Source organism: Cnephaeus nilssonii (assembly GCF_951640355.1).
Source record: "Cnephaeus nilssonii genome assembly, chromosome: 11".
Lineage (NCBI taxonomy): Eukaryota > Metazoa > Chordata > Mammalia > Chiroptera > Vespertilionidae > Cnephaeus > Cnephaeus nilssonii.
Window position 1 is genome coordinate 31896576 of NC_137082.1, and position 16994 is coordinate 31913569.

Here is a 16994-nt window from a genome sequence, read left to right on the forward strand (position 1 = left end):
TATATGCCCTCACCCCCCAGAGTTTTGCGTCCATTGGTTATGCTTATATGCATGCATACAAGTCCTTTGATTGATCTCTTATCTCCCCCATCTCTCCCTAACCTTCCCCCTGTAATTTGACAGTCTGTTTGATGCTTTACTGTCTCTGTATCTATCTTTTTGTTCAATTTTATAATGTTCTTTATTATCCATAAATGAGTGAGATCATGTGGTATTTTTCTTTCATTGACTGACTTATTTCACTTAACATAATGTTCTCCAATTCCATCCAGGTTGCTGCAAATGATGAGAATTCCTTCTTTTTTATGGCAGCATAGTATTCCATTGTGTAGATGTACCACAGTTTTCTGATCCAGTCATCTGCTGACGGGCACCTAGGCTGTTTCCAAATCTTAGCTATGGTGAATTGTGCTGCTATGAACATAGGGGTGCATATATCCTTTCTGATTGGTGTTTCTAGTTTCTTCGGATATATTCCCAGGAGTGGGATTACTGGGTCAAATGGGAGTTCCATTTTCAGTTTTTTGAGGAAACTCCATACTGTTCTCCACAGTGGCTGCACCAGTCTGCAATCCCACCAGCAGTGCACGAGGGTTCCTTTTTCTCCGCATCCTCGCCAACACTTGTCGTTTGTTGATTTGTTGATGATAGCCATTCTGACAGGTGTAAGATGGTACCGCATTGTTGTTTTGATCTTTGGCCCCTTGAGTGAGGCTTTTCCACAAAATACCACAGCCTGGGCCAGTCTATTTTGAAGAAGTGGCGTTAGAAGAAGTTTAAGTTTAAAAAAGTTGGCTCTCAAAAGAAATTTCAATCGTTGTACTGTTGATATTTGGCTCTGTTGACTAATGAGTTTGCCAACCACTGTCCTAGACTGTCACAATGCTCCCTCATGTCACTATGCTTCCCTCCTATCACGTCACAATGCTTCCCACCTGCCACAATGCCTCCTGCATGTCCCTTCTGCCTCTCCCAGCTCAACACACACAGCCGGTCAACTCTTTCAGACCTTGGCTAAACCTAGCTACCTAAGGAAGCATTTCACTAACAATCCAGGCTGAGACAGGCCTCTCTATTCTATGTCTCAGAACATAACGTCAGGGATCGCTCTCTCACAGAACTTACAGATTTGAAACTTCACATTTACCTGTGTGGTTACTGGTTGTCTCTCACCAAAATTTAAGTTCTGTGAGGTCAGGGACTGAGTCTGTCTCCTTCACTGCTGTTTCCCCAGCACCTAGCACAAAATAAGCTATGAATGAATGCATGAATGAATGAATCCAGGGTACATAATGACGACTCCTCCAACGTCGAAAAGCAGTGCTCCTTATCTTGAACCATTTATTGAACGCTAACAGGAACGCACATCTGCGCTGCACTCTCCACAATCATCCTTTTTACAGGATGAGTGTGTACTTAGAAGTGTGAACCTGCTGAAAGTCACCTATTCATTTACCGGCGGAGCCCCAAATATTCTTCCCATTTCTCAGATGCAGAAACTTGATTAGAGAGATGCCGGCCTGGCCAGACGCTAAGAGAAAGGAAGCGGGGCGGGGGGCGGGGTAGGTCCAGCGTCCAAACGAGAGCATCCGCAAGGTAGCAACCGCAGGCCTCCGGACTTCCGGTTCTCGGGCGCGGGGACGTGCGCGCCGTGTGTGTGTGGGGGCGCGCGCGCAGGGCGGGGCGTGCAGGGCGGGGCGCGCGTGCGCAGGCGTTGCGCGAGGGACGGGGCAAAGCCGCGCAATCGCCAGATCCGCTCTCGGTCCACGCCGTCCATCGCGCTGCCCGCCCGCCCGCCCGCCGCCGCCGCCGCCGCCGCTGCCGCCGCCATGGGAGTGCAGGTGGAGACCATCTCCCCCGGAGACGGTGAGTAGGCGCATCCGACGGTCCTGGGGCCCCCGCTGCCGTGCGCATCCGCTCACCGCGCCCGTCTGTCTGTCTCTTCAGGGCGCACCTTCCCGAAGCGCGGCCAGACCTGTGTGGTGCACTACACGGGTGAGTCGGCGGGCCCGTAGGTGGGGGCGGGGGGGGAGCCCGCCGGGAGGGCGGCCTGGGGGCAAAGGCCTGAGGCGTGGCGGCGGCGAGGCCCGCGTGGCCGGCGGCCGAGGCCTGGGCGGTGGCAGCGCCCCCGAGGGGGCAGCCTCGGGCCTGTGGAACCCGCGACCGGCTGAGCCGGCGCTGGTGAGCGCCGACCGCGGACCGGGTGTTACCTTGCCCTTCACAAGCAGTTTTGTGCCTCAGATGCTGCTCCTATGCCCACTGCACAGATGAGGAAACTGAGGCTGGGGGAAGCGAAGGCTCTTGCCCAAGGTTACGCTCAGGAAATGGGCAGAGCCCCGGCCTGGGACCGTCAGAAAGGATGTGTGTCCCGGTTGACACCCTCCTCCCCACCCCCACCTCTACCCTCATCCCCCCGCCCGCACCCCACCCCCACCCCCAGCCCCGTTCCGGCCCTCCCTTTGGCGATTCGAAGGGCGAGGTGCTTCCCAATCTGCGGAGCTGCCTTTCGCCCCGGGAAGTCGGGCTTCAGCCCCTCGGCCGCGGAGGAAAAACGTCCCAGCTCCTAAGCCATGGCTTTGGCCCAGCCTGGCCGTGGAGAAACAAGACCTGCACGGCCTTTTACTTTTACCTCTTCTTACTTTTGAGGCACTTCCACATCCAAGCTTCGGTGGCATTGATGGCCCTGGCTGATGGAACATGTCATTCAGTCCCCCAGCCCTACTAGTAGACTTTTCTCATCTCCATTTTAAAGATCAGGAAACAGGCCCAGTTAGGGTAACGCACAGTAATGGAAGCCCAAGGAAATTGTAGACCCTCGGCCAGAATTCGCACCCGAGTCCAGCACCTTGAGACCATCTTTCACTCCATGCCCTTACAAGGCCCTCCCGGGCTGAATTGAGGAGGGGGTGGGGAGACTGCGCAGGCGGAGACTCCCTGCCTGTGGGTGGAGAGGGGGGAGGTTGGTGTAGCTACAATTGCTGATATGAATCACTTTCCCTCCCCCTTCTCCTTCCCCTTCCTCCCCCTTCCCATCCTTCCCTCTGTTCCTCTTCCTTCCTCTGTTTGTTCTCTCCTTTCTCTTCTGTTACTTCGCCTGGGTAGGAGGCTGTAGGCCGTTCTGAGTGGCTCAGGTCTACCTTTCCAAGCTTTACCCTTCTCTCCCAGACCCTGGGGGCAGCCCTCTCCTCTGTTGAAGGAAAAAAAAGGCGTTTAACATCTCCCTTCAGTGTGCTGTTATTTCACTGGCCCTTCTCTATGGGTCGACATGCTAAGGACTAGAACCTTTTTAAAAGGCTATGGAAGAGGAGGTATTGAAATCCATCTTTGTAAGGAACAGTCTGATGCCTGTGAAGGAAACTGGAAGGTGGTTTTGACATTTTAAATGACTGTCTTTGTAAGCCACAACCAGTACCTGAACCTAGGGAGGCGTCTGGTGGAGGAAAGCTTGTCAGTATGGTTATTTGTGATCAGCGGGATGAGAAGAGTAACCATTGCCTTTTACTGTGCTGGGGTGAGTGGGCAGTTCATTCACTTCCCACAGCCAACTGAGCAGAGACGAGCTCAGGTGATGAGGTGACTTCTGCCCCCCTCCCCTCATCCCCCAGTTTGTAAGTAGCCACATTCAGATAATTGGCTACTACATCAGTCCCACCCGTCTGCTGGTGCTGGTGGCAGGACTGGACACCAGTACGTAGGCAGAACCGCATGTCACTGTGCCTCTTGATGAAGTGTCCCCACACAGCATTCCTGGAGCCTTTCTCTAAGAGAACAGATGGTCGTGGGACCTAGAAACACATCAGGGCTCCCAGTGCCTCTTCTCAAAGTCTGTGTTTTTCCTTGAGGGTGGCACCCACCCACACGTTCCCAGAACAGCAGCAGGACCCTGGCATGCATTGGGACAAAAGCTTTCTTTTTTATTTCATTGTTTATAAGCCCTACAAAGGCACCTTAGTGAGAAGTCAGCTCTGTCTCATGCTCACAGAATAGGTTGTTCTCAGGTGGGTGGCTTTGTTCCTGTGGGTCTTTGCCACCAGCTTCCCAGGAAGAACCTGTTTAAGACCTGTGGGGGCGTGAGAGGAATGGGTAAGCACTTTGAGATTCCATCTGTAGTAGTTAAAGCTTTTATGCCATTGGGAACAGATCCACCTTGTGGGAAAATGATTGGCAGGGAGGGGGGCAGTGAGATTATCATAAAAATCCAAAGGTCTTCAAAGGCAGGAAGCTCCCTGGGCCTTAAGAAGGGAGAAGGGTTTCTCATGATACCCCCTAGTTTTCATATCTGCTTTGCTCTGCCTGGCTGCCTTAATAGTTTCCTGTTTTTCTGCTCCCAAGTGGTAGAAGTCCCTTGTGTACCCCCTCCCCCACTGCACCCCAATCCCATATCCAGTTTCTGTGTCTCCTTTTGATTGCCTACCGCTAAATACTTCCGGTGGCTATCAGTAGTAGCCTTGATGTCACTCTCAAGGTTTCTTCTGGTGCCTTCTAGCAGAACACAACATGAGTATGGCCTCAAAGAAAGGCCTGTGACACCTTTTTGTGGTGCTAGAAGGGAAAATGAAAGCTTACCAGCCAAGCACCTCCTAATAGCATGCTATCATGCTATATTGAGGTGGAAGGGAGGAGGTGGAAATATAACCTGCCACATATGTGCCTTGAGGATCAAGTGGATTCTTGCTCCTCTCTCCTTGCCTCCAGTAGCTTTGTCATCTCAATTGTTGAGTTGTCCTGACACAGAGCTAGGCTTATATCCCTTTTACTCACATCAGCTGCCCACGTGCCTCCCATTGTCAGAGCAACCTCAAGTGGATTGAAGGCATTCTTTTTTTATCCTCTTAAGTAGTAGTTGACATCATGTCCTTGGGATCAGATTTGTCAGAAGCCTGGCTTCTGACAGAAAAACCAAGGTACCCTCAACCCCATTTCCTCAGGAGGTCCAATTGGAGGGCGACTGAGCTCCCCGGGCAGGTGTGGCCACTTGCCTGCAGCCCCCTCCAGCGCCTTGCTTTTCCTCAGCCTCCGTTTCCCTTCTCTCTGTTTAATTCCATCCATTTTCCTGCTGGGTGTTTCTTGGATGATGATCTCATGTCTGGAGGAAGGCACACCCCTCAGATGGCTTCCCCCATGCTCTCTTCAGGTAGACAGACTATAACTATCTGGGCTGGGCTGCAACAGGCCCTTTCCTTCCTACAGTAGATGTTTAGTGAGCAACTGCAACAAGCCAGGCAATAGGGATGTGGCCAGTGAGGTAAATAGATAAAGACCTAATCTGGGGGGGCTTACCTGGGTGATAAGACTAATAACATGAAGGTAATTAAAAGCACTGTGGAGAGATTAAACAGGGCTAGAGTGGGCATGGGGAACAGACTTGCTTTTAGTGAGGGTGGTCAGAAAAGGCCTCTGACAAAATGACTCTTTAATATTTACCCAAAGGAAGTTGGAGAGTGAGTGGCATGACTGTCTAGAGCAGTGGTCGGCAAACTCATTAGTCAACAGAGCCAAATATCAACAGTACAACGATTGAAATTTCTTTTGAGAGCCAAATTTTTTAAATTTCTTCTAATGCCACTTCTTCAAAATAGACTCACCCAGGCTGTGGTATTTTGTGGAAGAGCCACACTCAAGGGGCCAAAGAGCCGCATGTAGCTCGTGAGCCGCAGTTTGCCGACCACGGGTCTAGAGGAAGAGTATTCCAGGCAGAGGGAAGAGCTAGCACAGAGGTCTTGAGGCTTTGTGTATACTAAGGGAACAGCAAGGAGACCAGTATGGCTGGAATGGATTGTGTAAGGAGGGGGATTGATAGAAGATGAAGTGATGGTGGAGCCTGGTAGATTGTTATAGGAACACTAGAGGCTCGGTGCAGGAATTCGTGCACAGGTGGGGTCCCTCAGCCTGGCCAGAGAGATGGAGCCTGATTGGGGCCGACTCGGGGGAGGGACCGCGGGAGGTTGGCCTGCTGTGGGAGCGCACTGACCACCAGGGGGCAGCTCCTGCGTTGAGTGTCTGCCACCTGGTGGTCAGTGCACATCATAGCAACCGGTTGTTTGGTTGCTTAGGCTTTTATATATATAGATTGTCTTTCTCTGGGAGTAAGGTGGGATCATTGGAGGGTCATGAGCTGACCTGGGTTTTAATAGGCCCCTTTTTGGCTATTGTGTGGACATTGAACTGTTCCGTGGCAAGGGCAGAAACAGGGCCCTGGTTGTATCCTGGGTGGGTAGAGTGTGCCAGCTAGGGCAGGTGTGCAGAGGTGGTGCCAAGTGGATGTGAGCCCCAAGAGGATATGTGGGTCCTTTGTTGGGTTCACATCTTGCCTCTGCTGTGTGTGACACGTTATGAGTGTTTGGGAAAATTGTCCCACTTTTCTCATCTTCCGTGTGCCATCTGTAATGGGAGTGACAGTGGCTGGTGTGAGGAGTCGCTGGGGCAAGTGCATTCCCAGATGGGCAGTGACAACAGTGATGCTGTTATTTCACATACTGTCATTAAGGCTCCCTGTGTCCCAGTCACTGGACTGTGCTCTGCCCCCACATCTTTTGTCCAGCTAACATGATCTGTGATGTCTAGAGGAACCCCGGTGTGAGTCTAGCACTGCAGCTCCTGGAGTGGCCCAAATGTACCTGCACTTTAGGGTCAGTGGAGGGGGTTGGGCCGAGACCTCACTCTCCTTTTGTTTTACAGTTAGGGAAATAGGTACCTATAAAAAAGAGATGAATCTGAGCTAGGATTTTTTTTACTGTTTCTTGCCTGCAGAATATAATGGCTAAGAAGGCTGCAGCAGTTTTCTTAAACTTGAGCACCACTGGAGGTTTTTAGTGTTCGTTATTGTTTTTTGTGGGTATGAGAGGGACGAGGTTGGGCTATAGCAGCTTGGCTATGTGGGCAATTTAAGATGCCAGTCCTTTTTCTCCTCACGTTTCCTTAACACCATGATATTTTAACATTTTGAAAATAGACCTTGCTATGGACACATTATTTTTTTCCTTTGAGATTGTGATCATCATAATACAGAATCCTGCAGATGCTATTGCTTGTCTTAAATGAACCAAAGGCCCCACAGCATTCTTGTGTGTGTGTACAGCTATTATTTGTAAAGTTTTCAGACATAGAGAAAAATAAAAATGGAACAGTAAATACCCATGTGCTCACCACCTATGTTCCATGATGGTTGACATTTTGTCACATTGGCCATTTGTCTATTTACAGGTTTTGTTTTGCTAAGCCATTGAAGTTACAGACATGACACTTTACCTCTAAATATTTGAGCATGCTCTAAAAATGAGAAAAATCTCCTTATTCTCCTATTGGTCATATCTAAGAAAAATGATTCAGTAGTATGTAGAACCAAATTCATATTGAACTGCCACAGTTGTTTTCTGCCTTGATTTTCTATACATTGGAAGTTGAAATATCTGAATGGTTTTAAAAAAATTTTTTTTAATTAGAAACAATTTTATTGTTGCCCTGGCCAGTGTGGCTCAGTTGGTTGGAGCATCCTCCCATGCACTTAAAGGTCGCAGGTTCAATTCCTGGTCAGGATACATACCTAGGTTGTGGATTCGATCCCATAAGGGTGCTTGCAGGAGGCAACCCATGGATGTTTCACTCTCACATCAATGTTTCACCCTCCCTCCCTCCCTCCCTCCCTCCCTCCCTCCCTCCCTCCCTCCCTCCCTCCCTTCCTTCCTCTCACCCTTCTCTCTTCCACTCCCTCCTCTCCCTTCCCATCTTTCTAAAAATCAATGAACATGTTATTAAATACATGGGGATTTAAAAAATAATTTTATTTTTGACACTATTACATGTGTCCCCATTTTCCCTCCCTTTGCCCCCATCTACCCAGCCCCTGCCCCACCCCTTCCCTCTGGCCATCATCACACTGTTATCTGTGTCTGTGGGTTATGCGTATATTTTATTTGGCTAATCTCTTCACCTTTCATATAGACCCCCCTTTCCCCCAACCCCTCTGACAGCTGTCCTGACTGGTCCATGTATCTATGTCTCTATTTCTATTTTGTTTGTCAGTTTATTTTGTTCATTAGATTCTACATATAAGTAAGATCATATGGTATTTATCTTTCTCTGACTGGCTTATTTAACTTAGCATAATAATCTCCAGGTCCATCCATACTGTCACAAAATATAAGGTTTCCTTCGTTTTTTATGGCCACATAGTATTCCATTGTACCACATCATGGTACAATGTACCACAGCTTTCATATCCACTCATTTACTAATGGACACTTGGGCTGTTTCCAGATCTTGGCTATCTATATATATAAAAGCCTAAGTGACCGGCCAACCGGCCGACCAACCAGTAGCTATGATGCGCACTGACCACCAGGGGGCAGATGTTCAACGCAGGAGCGGAAACCACAGGCATGAAAACCTGGAACAGACTAATGAATCTCAGAGGGAAGTGGGGAGGAGGGTGGGCGGGAAGAGATTAAATAAAGATCTTACATGCATATTAGAGGCCCGGTGCATGGATTCGTGCACCAGTGGGGTCCCTTGGCCTGGCCTGTGGGGATCGGGCCAAAACCAGCTCTCCAACATCCCCCGAGGGGTCCTGGATTGCGAGAGGGCGCAGGCCAGGCCGAGGGAACCCAAAGGTGCACAAATCTGTGCACCGGGCCTCTAGTTATAAATAATGCTGCTATGAACATAGGGGAGCATATATTCTATTCTTTTGAGTTGGTGTTTGGGGGTTCTTAGGATATGTTCCCCAGAAGTGGGATAGCTAGGTCAAAAGATAGTTCCATTTTTAATTTTTTAAGGAAACAAATCCGCACTGTTTTCTACAGTGGCTGCACCAGTCTGCATTCCCACCAACATTGCACTAGGGTTCCCTTGTCTTCACATCCTTGCCAGTACTTGTTTGTTGATTTATTGATGGTAGCCATTATCGCAGGTGTGAGATGATACCTCATTGTGGTTTTAATTTGCATCTCTGACAATTAGTAATGTGGAGCATTTTTTCATATGTCTATTGGCCATCTGTCCTCTTTGGAGAACTATGTATTCAGGTCTTTTGCCCATTTTTTTAATTATTTGTCTTAACTGGTGTTGGATTATTTGTCTTAACTGGTGTTGACTTGTATAAATCTTTATGTATTTTGGGTATTAACTCCTTACCAGGTGTATCATTGGAAAATATGTTCTCCCATACAGTGGGTTCCCTTTTCATTTTGCTGGTGGTTTCTTTTGCTGTACAGAAACTTTTTAGTTTGATGGAGTCCCATTTATTTATTTTTTCTTTTATAGCCCTTGCCCTGAAGACATATCAATAAAAATATTACTACAAGAGATGTCTGATATTTTACTGCTTGTGTTTTCTTTTAGGATTTTTATGGTTTTGTGACTTACATTTAAGTCTGTATCCATTTTGAGTTTGTGTGTAAGTTGATGGTTTAGTTTCTTTTTTTTTTGCATGTACCTGTCCAATTTTCTCAACACTGTTTGTTGAAGAGACTGCCTTTATTCCATTGTATGTTCTTGCCTCCTTTGTCAAATATTAATTGACCATCTAGGCGTCAGTTGATTTCTGGGCTCTCTGTTCTGTTCTATTTATGCATATGCCTAGTCTTATGCCAAACTGTATGGATTGCAGTGGTCTGTGGTATAGTTTGATATCAGGTATTATATCCAACTTTGTTCTTTCTTCAGATTGCTGAGGCTATCTGGGTCTTTTTTTAAAAAAAATATATTTTATTGACTTTTTACAGAGAGGAAGGGAGAAGGATAGAGAGTTAGAAACATCGATGAGAGAGAAACATTGACCAGCTGCCTCCTGCACACCCCCTACTGGGGATGTGCCCGCAACCAAGGTACATGCCCTTGACCGGAATCGAACCTGGGACCTTTCAGTCCGCAGACCGACGCTCTATATCCACTGAGCCAAACCGGTTTTGGCTGGATCTTTTTGGTTCCATATAAATTTTTGGATATTTGTTCTAGATCTGTGAAATATGCCATTGGTATTTTAATAAGAATTGCATTAAATCTATAGCTTGCTTTGGATAGTATAAAGACATGGTAATGATGTTAATTCTTCAAATCCATATGCATGGTATATGCTTCCCCTTATTTGTGTCTTCCTTAATTTCTTTCTTCAATGTCCTATAGTTTTCTGAGTACAGGTCTTTAACCTCCTTGGTTAAATTTATTGCGTGGTACATTATTTTTTTGTTGTTGTTGCAATAGTAAATGGGATTGTTTTCTTAGCTTCTCTTTCTGATAGCTCCTTGTTGATGTATAGAAATACCACCGATTTCTGGTTATTAATTTTGCCAAATTCATTTATTAGTTCTGGTAGGTTATTGGTGGAGTCTTCAGGGTTTTCTATGTACAGTATTATGTCATCTGTGAATAATGAGAGTTTTACTTCCTCCTTTCTAATTTATATGCCTTTTATTTCTTCTTGTCTGATTGCCCTGGCTAGAACTTTCAGTACTATGTTGAATAATATTGGTGAAAGTGGACATCCCTATCTTGTTTCTGATCTTAAGGGAAACACTTTTTTTAAGAATTTTTTTTTATTGGTTTCAAAGAGGAAGGGAGAAAGAGAGAGAGAGAGATAGGAACCTCTATGATGAAAAGTGAATCATTGATCGGCTGCCTCCTGCACGACCCCCACTGGGGATCGAGCCTGCAACCCAGACATGTGCCCTGACCAGGAATTGAACTGTGACCTGGTTGACACAACCACTGAGCCATGCCGGCTGGGCTTAAGGCAAACACTTTTAGTTTTTGCCCACTGAGTATGATGTGGGCTGTGGATTTGTCATATGGTCTTTATTATGTTGGGGTATGTTCCTTCTATTCCCACTTTGCTGAGAGTTTTTATTATAAATGGGTGCTGGATTTCATCAAATGCTTTTTCTGCATCTGTGTGTATGATCATGCAATTTTTATCCTTCATTTTGTTTATGTGGTATATCATGTTTATTGATTTGTGAATATTGTACCAACCTTGCATTCCTGGCATAAATCCCATTTAATCATGGTGTATGACCTTTTTATTGTATTGCTGGATCTAGTTTGCTAATATTTTGTTGAGGATTTTAGCATCTATGTTCATTAGGGATATTTTCCTATAATTTTCTATTTTTGTCATGTCTTTATCTGGTTTTGGAATTTAGATAATACTAACCTGGTAAAATGAGCTTGGGAGTTTTCCCTCCTTTTTAATTTTTTGGAATACTTAGAGAAGGATAGGTATCAGTTCTTTGGATGTTTGGTAAAATTCATCTGTGAAGCCATCTAGTTCAGGACTTTTATTTTTTGGGAGGTTTTTTTTGTTGGTGGTTGTTTATTTTTTTTTTACTGCTTCAATTTCACTAGTTGTAATCTGTCTTTTCAGATTCTCTGATTCTTCCTAATTCAGTTTTGGAGGATTGTATGTTTTTAGGAATTTATTGATTTCTTCCAGATTGTCCAATTTGTTAGCATATAGTTGTTTGTCATTTCCTTCCTTCCTTTCCTTCCCTTCCCTTCCCTTCCCTTCCCTTCCCTTCCCTTCCCTTCCCTGTCCTGTCCTGTCCTGTCCTGTCCTTTCCTTCCTTCCTTTCTTTCTTTCCTTCCTTTCTTTCCTCCCTTTCTTTCTCCTTCCTTCCTTCCTTCCTTCCTTCCTTCCTTCCTTCCTTCCTTCCTTCCTTCCTTCCTTCCCTTCCTTCCCTTCCTTCCTTCCCTTCCTTCCTTCCTTCCTTTCTTTCCTCCCTTTCTTTCCTCCCTTTCTTTCTCCTTCCTTCCTTCCTTCCTTCCTTCCTTCCTCCCTTCCCTTCCCTTCCCTTCCCTTCCCTTCCCTTCCCTTCCCTTCCCTTCCCTTCCCTTCCCTTCCCTTCCCTTCCCTTCCCTTCCCTTCCCTTCCCTTCCCTTCCCTTCCCTTCCCTTCCTTCCCTTCCTTCCCTTCCTTCCCTTCCTTCCCTTCCTTTCTTTCTTTTCTTTCTTTGTTAATCCTTACCCAAGAATATTTTTGCATTGTTTTTTAGAGGGAGTGGAAGGGAGGAGTGGGGAGAGAGAGACATCGATGTGAGAGAGACACGTTGATTGGTTGCCTCCTGCACGCATCTTGATTGGGGCCAGGGGTCGAACATGCAATCCAGGTACATGCCCTTGACCGGGAATCGAATCCATGACCTTTCAGTGTGCAGTCCAACACTAACCACTGAGCCACACCTTGTAGGTAATTACCTGCTTTTCTCTTGCTGCTTTTAAGATTCTCTCTTTGTCTTTAATCTTTTGGAATTTTAATTATGACAAGAGGCCTGGGGCACGAAATTCGTGCATGGGTAGGATCCCTAGGCCTGGCCTATGATCAGGGCTGATCAGGTTCCCCACTTCCCTGCCTCCTTCCCCGCCAGCCTGCGGTTCTCTCCGCCTCCCCCTTCTCTCCCTCAGCGCCCCTCACCGCCATGTTCCACGCCGCCCCCTGGTGGTCAGCACACGTCATAGCGAGCAATCGAACTCCCAATCAAACTTCCAAGGGGACACTTTGCATACTAGCCTTTTATATATATAGATGTGTCTTGATATGGGTCTCTTTTGGTTCGTCTTGTTTGGGACTCTCTGCACTTCCTGGACTGTGTGTCTTTTTCCTTCACCAGGTTAGGGAAATTTTCAGTCATTCCTTGAAATGGATTTTTGATCCCTTTGCTCTCTGTCTCTTCTTCTTCTGGTACCCCTGTGATGTGCATGTTGTTACATTTCATGTTGTCCCAAAATTCCCTTAAACTACCCTAATTCTTTTTCATTTTTTTTTTACCCAGCTCTGGGTGTTTTTTTTCCTACCTTGTTTTCCAAATCTGATTTGATCCTTTGCTTTATCCATCCTACTTTTTATTCCTTCTGTGTATTCTTTGAATATTTGTGAGATATGGTATTTTTCATTTCTGACTGGTTCTTTTTTATGGTTTCTATGTCCCTTTTCATGCTGGTGTAGTTCTTACTAAGTTCCTTGAGCATCCTTATTATCATTACTTTGAACTCTATATCTGCTAAGTTGTTTACCTCCATTTCATTTAGCTCTTTTTCTGGAGATTTCTTCTGTTCTTTCATTTGGGGCCTTTTTTTTTGTTTTTTGGGTTATTTTGTCTCCCATTTTGGTTGTCTCTTTGTATATGTTTCTTTTTTTTTTTTTAATATATTTTATTGATTTTTTACAGAGAGGAAGGGAGAGAGATAGAGAGTTAAAACATCGATGAGAGAGAAACATCGATCAGCTGCCTCCTGCACGCTCCCCACTGGGGATGTGCCCGCAACCAAGGTACATGCCCTTGACCGGAATCGAACCCGGGACCCTTCAGTCCGCAGGCTGGCGCTCTATCCACTGAGCCAAACCGGTTTCGGCTCTTTGTATATGTTTCTGTGTATTAGATAGAACTTCTATGACTCCCAGGCTTTGTGGGGTGGCCTAATGTAGTAGGTGTCCTGTGGGAGCCAGTGGTATAGTCTCCTTGATCCCCTGAGCGGGTGTTCTAGAAATGTCCCTTGTGTGGATTATATGGGCCTTCCTCTTGTAATTGAGTCTTGATTGTTGTTGACCCATTTGTTGGAGGGATCAATCCTCAGGCTGGCTGACTGTGAGGCTCAACCCTGACCAAGGCATGCAAGCTGCTGTACAGGTGCCATTTTCACTGGAATTTTACACGCATTTCCTCAGAGCTGCTCCTCCTGAGACTCTGAATGGTTTCTGGTTAAACATTTGAGAATGAAGACTTCATATATGATGCTGTTTACTTCATACTCAGCATCACTATTTGTAATTTTAAATGTGATCTTTATTGTAAAGGCACATTTTCCCCTTTGCCAGGAGCAGGCAATCTGGGAGGTACTTGCACATCCTGCAAATGCCCTGCTCCTCATCAGGCTTCTCCCTACTGGCATTTACACCAATGATAATTCATACTGGAGGAAATTATTTCATTGCCATTTACAACATGGTGATTTTAAAATTCTTTCATATCTTTTTTTTTTTTTTAATATATTTTGTTGATTTTTACAGAGAGGAAGGGAGAGGGATAGAGAGTTAGAAACATCGATGAGAGAGAAACATCGATCAGCTGCCTCCTGCACACACCCTACTGGGGATGTGCCCCCAACCAAGGTACATGCCCTTGACTGGAATCGAACCTGGGACCCTTCAGTCCGCAGGCTGATGCTCTATCCACTGAGCCAAACCGGTTAGGGCTCTTTCATATCTTGTACACTTGTTAGCTGCAACTCTATAAAGTGGGGTAAAGCTTAATTCTTTTGATTACTATGGTCTCGTGATTTTAACGAGACCCCCACATTTTTAAAGTGAGAAGTTGGTTTTATAGTCATTCCCAATGGTGGCAAGTGACTTTTTCCTCCTCTATCTGTTTGTTTATTTTAGTATACTGTGAACTCATAAATTGTACTCAGAGTCCTAAAATAATTATATTAATTTCTCTTTTTGATACACTGTCTCAAATTTTGCCAGTAGGAGTCCCTTTGGGCTGGCTCCAGTCCCTTTTTGATATGCTCCCACTATTTCTTAATCACTACCTTGGTTTTACTGCTCTGGCCTTGGTAGCATTAATCTCTCAAAAAAGCTCTGTTTCCTTTTATTGGGTCTCATGGACCTTGTTTTCATGAGCAGCTTTATTGGATATAATTTGTGTACCAAAAAATTCTCCGATTTACCCAGAGGCTTTTTAACTTGAACATTTTTGGTGGTTAAAAACTGATTTTTGTGTGAAGTCTAATGGATTCACTGTACCCACAAACTGGGAAATCATTTGTCTGCCTTGGGATTTTCTCTAAAAATAGTATTGTCACCTGCTATTTCCTGGAAAAGGCCAGGGGTATTTTGTATAACAGGCATGTACTATCCAGTTCTTCCTTTGGTGCTCTTGGTAATGTTTGCTTGTTTTCATTTCTATTTTCCTTGTCCTGTTTTGTTTTTGTTGTTATTTTTACCTACTAAGGAACTGAACTGGGTCCTTGCATTCCTTCCACCAGCACCCTTTAACTTGAACCAGATAAATTCTAGTAGTTTCGGAAAGGAAGTGCGCAAAAGAAATAATCAGCCCCTGGATGCTGCTGTCTCTGCTCTCATTGCCTTTACACTTCCTTCCCAGGACTCAAACCATCCTGGCTTGCATTCATTTCCTCAAGCACACCAAGCATCTCCCTCCAGGAAGGACTCTGCCCCTATGCTTATGTGCCACCACACTGCCCCACTCCCCATCACCAGGCAGGCTGTTATTGCAGCTTAATTGATACCCTTTCAGTAGATCTCCCATGACCCTTGATCCTTGACCCTCTACACACCTCTGATTCTCCAACAAGGCACCTGTCCATTTCCTTCTTAGCCTTCCTCACAGTCTGATTTGTGTTCTTGGATCCTGTGTGTTCTACCCCTCATGGGCCCTCCTTTGAAAATACACTTTTGGTCATAGAACCTAGAGGGATTTATTTAGCCAAAGGTTAGAAGCATTTTCAGATGGGAAATATTCTTGCAGTCATTTTGTGTGGTGGAGAGAAAGAAGCTGGTTCTGTCTTTAGGTAGGCATTTGACCTTTGTACCACAATAGGCTCTCAGAACTTTGATTCAGGAATATTGCCATGTGTATGCAACCTCAGAGACCTAAAAACAGGACAAAGACATGAATTTTTAATTAATATCTCTTAGCTAGCTCAATGTGTAGGATCTCTTTTTATCAGTCAGGGTTGGGACAAATGGATGGTTGATACATTAATCATAAAAATGACATATCTTCTGTAAACATTTTTTAAAATATATATATTTACTGACTTCAGAGAGGAAGGGAGAAGGAGAGAGAGAATCATTGATTGGCTGCCTCCTGCACACCCCCTACTGGGGGTTTGAACTCACAACCTGGGCATGTACCCTTGACTGGAATCGAACACAGGACCCTTGAGTCCTCAGGCCGACGCTCTATCCACTGAGCTAAACCGGCTAGGGCTCTTCTGTAAACATTTTAAATCCAAACATAAATCATTGGCTAAATGACTATGTCTTTCTTTTAGGATGGCTCTTCTGGGGGAGTTAACCATTAAGGTTCTTGCAAAACCTAACTTTGGCTTCTTTTAAAGTGGAGCAAGGGCTATTATAAGGTCATTTAAATGCCAAATCTTTCTAGATTTTTTAGATTTCTTTCCCCAAACATATATTGGTCTCACCCACACATAATTATTCACCAGCAATAGATAGATACAGATTTTTTTTAATCCTCACCTGAGGCTATGTTTAGGGAGAGGAAGGGAGAGAGACATCAGTGAGAGAGAAACATTGATCTGTCGCCTCCCTTATGTATGCCTCCCTTATGCATGCAGACTGGGAATCGAAGCCATAACTTTTTGGTGTATGGGATGATGCTCCATCCAACTGAGCCACCCAGTCAGGGTACCAGCAATATTTTCTAGTGACTTGTGTTTATTGAGTCTTTCCAAACAGTCATCTAGGGCCACTCTTTTTCTATTCACACTCATATATCATTTGTTTACATACTATTTAATTATGTTATTAATACTCAGTAAATAAAGCTGCCATAAATGGATTGGGAATAAACATAGCTGACCAACACTTGGTAAGCATAGAACTCATGTGGGAAAGGAGTGAGGCTGCACTGGAGACTGGGGCAGGAAGGAGTCTCCACCGGGGCTGGGGCTGTGCAGGCTGTGGTTCTCTTTTTTTTTTTTTTTTTCCAGAGAGGAAGGGAGAGTGAGATAGAATCATCAACAACGAGAGAGAATCACTGATCAATTGCCTCCTGCACGCCTCCTACTGGGGATCAAACCTGCAACCCAGGCATGTGCCCCGACTGGGAATTGAACTGTGACCTCCTGGTTCATAGGTTGATGCTCAGCCACTGAGCAACACTGGCTGGGTTGGACTGTGGTTCTTATAAGTCTCTGACAAGGCAATTAAGTAAAGGGTGTTTGAGAGAGCTTCTGTATACTAGTATAATAAGAAACAAGAGAAACAGCTAAGCCTAAGTTAGTATACCCAT

General features: G+C 45.5%; 1 protein-coding gene across 1 annotated transcript in view; it reads left to right on the forward strand.

The window, feature by feature from the left end:
- The first annotated feature begins 1713 nt into the window (after window positions 1-1713).
- FKBP1A (FKBP prolyl isomerase 1A) overlaps window positions 1714-16994 on the forward strand; it is a 30623-nt gene continuing 15342 nt past the window's right edge. Inside the window, exons 1-2 of the mRNA XM_079783978.1 lie at window positions 1714-1866; window positions 1948-1995. Coding sequence (XP_079640104.1) covers window positions 1830-1866; window positions 1948-1995 — 85 coding nt within the window. The 5' untranslated portion in view covers window positions 1714-1829. The remainder of the gene's footprint in view (window positions 1867-1947; window positions 1996-16994) is intronic.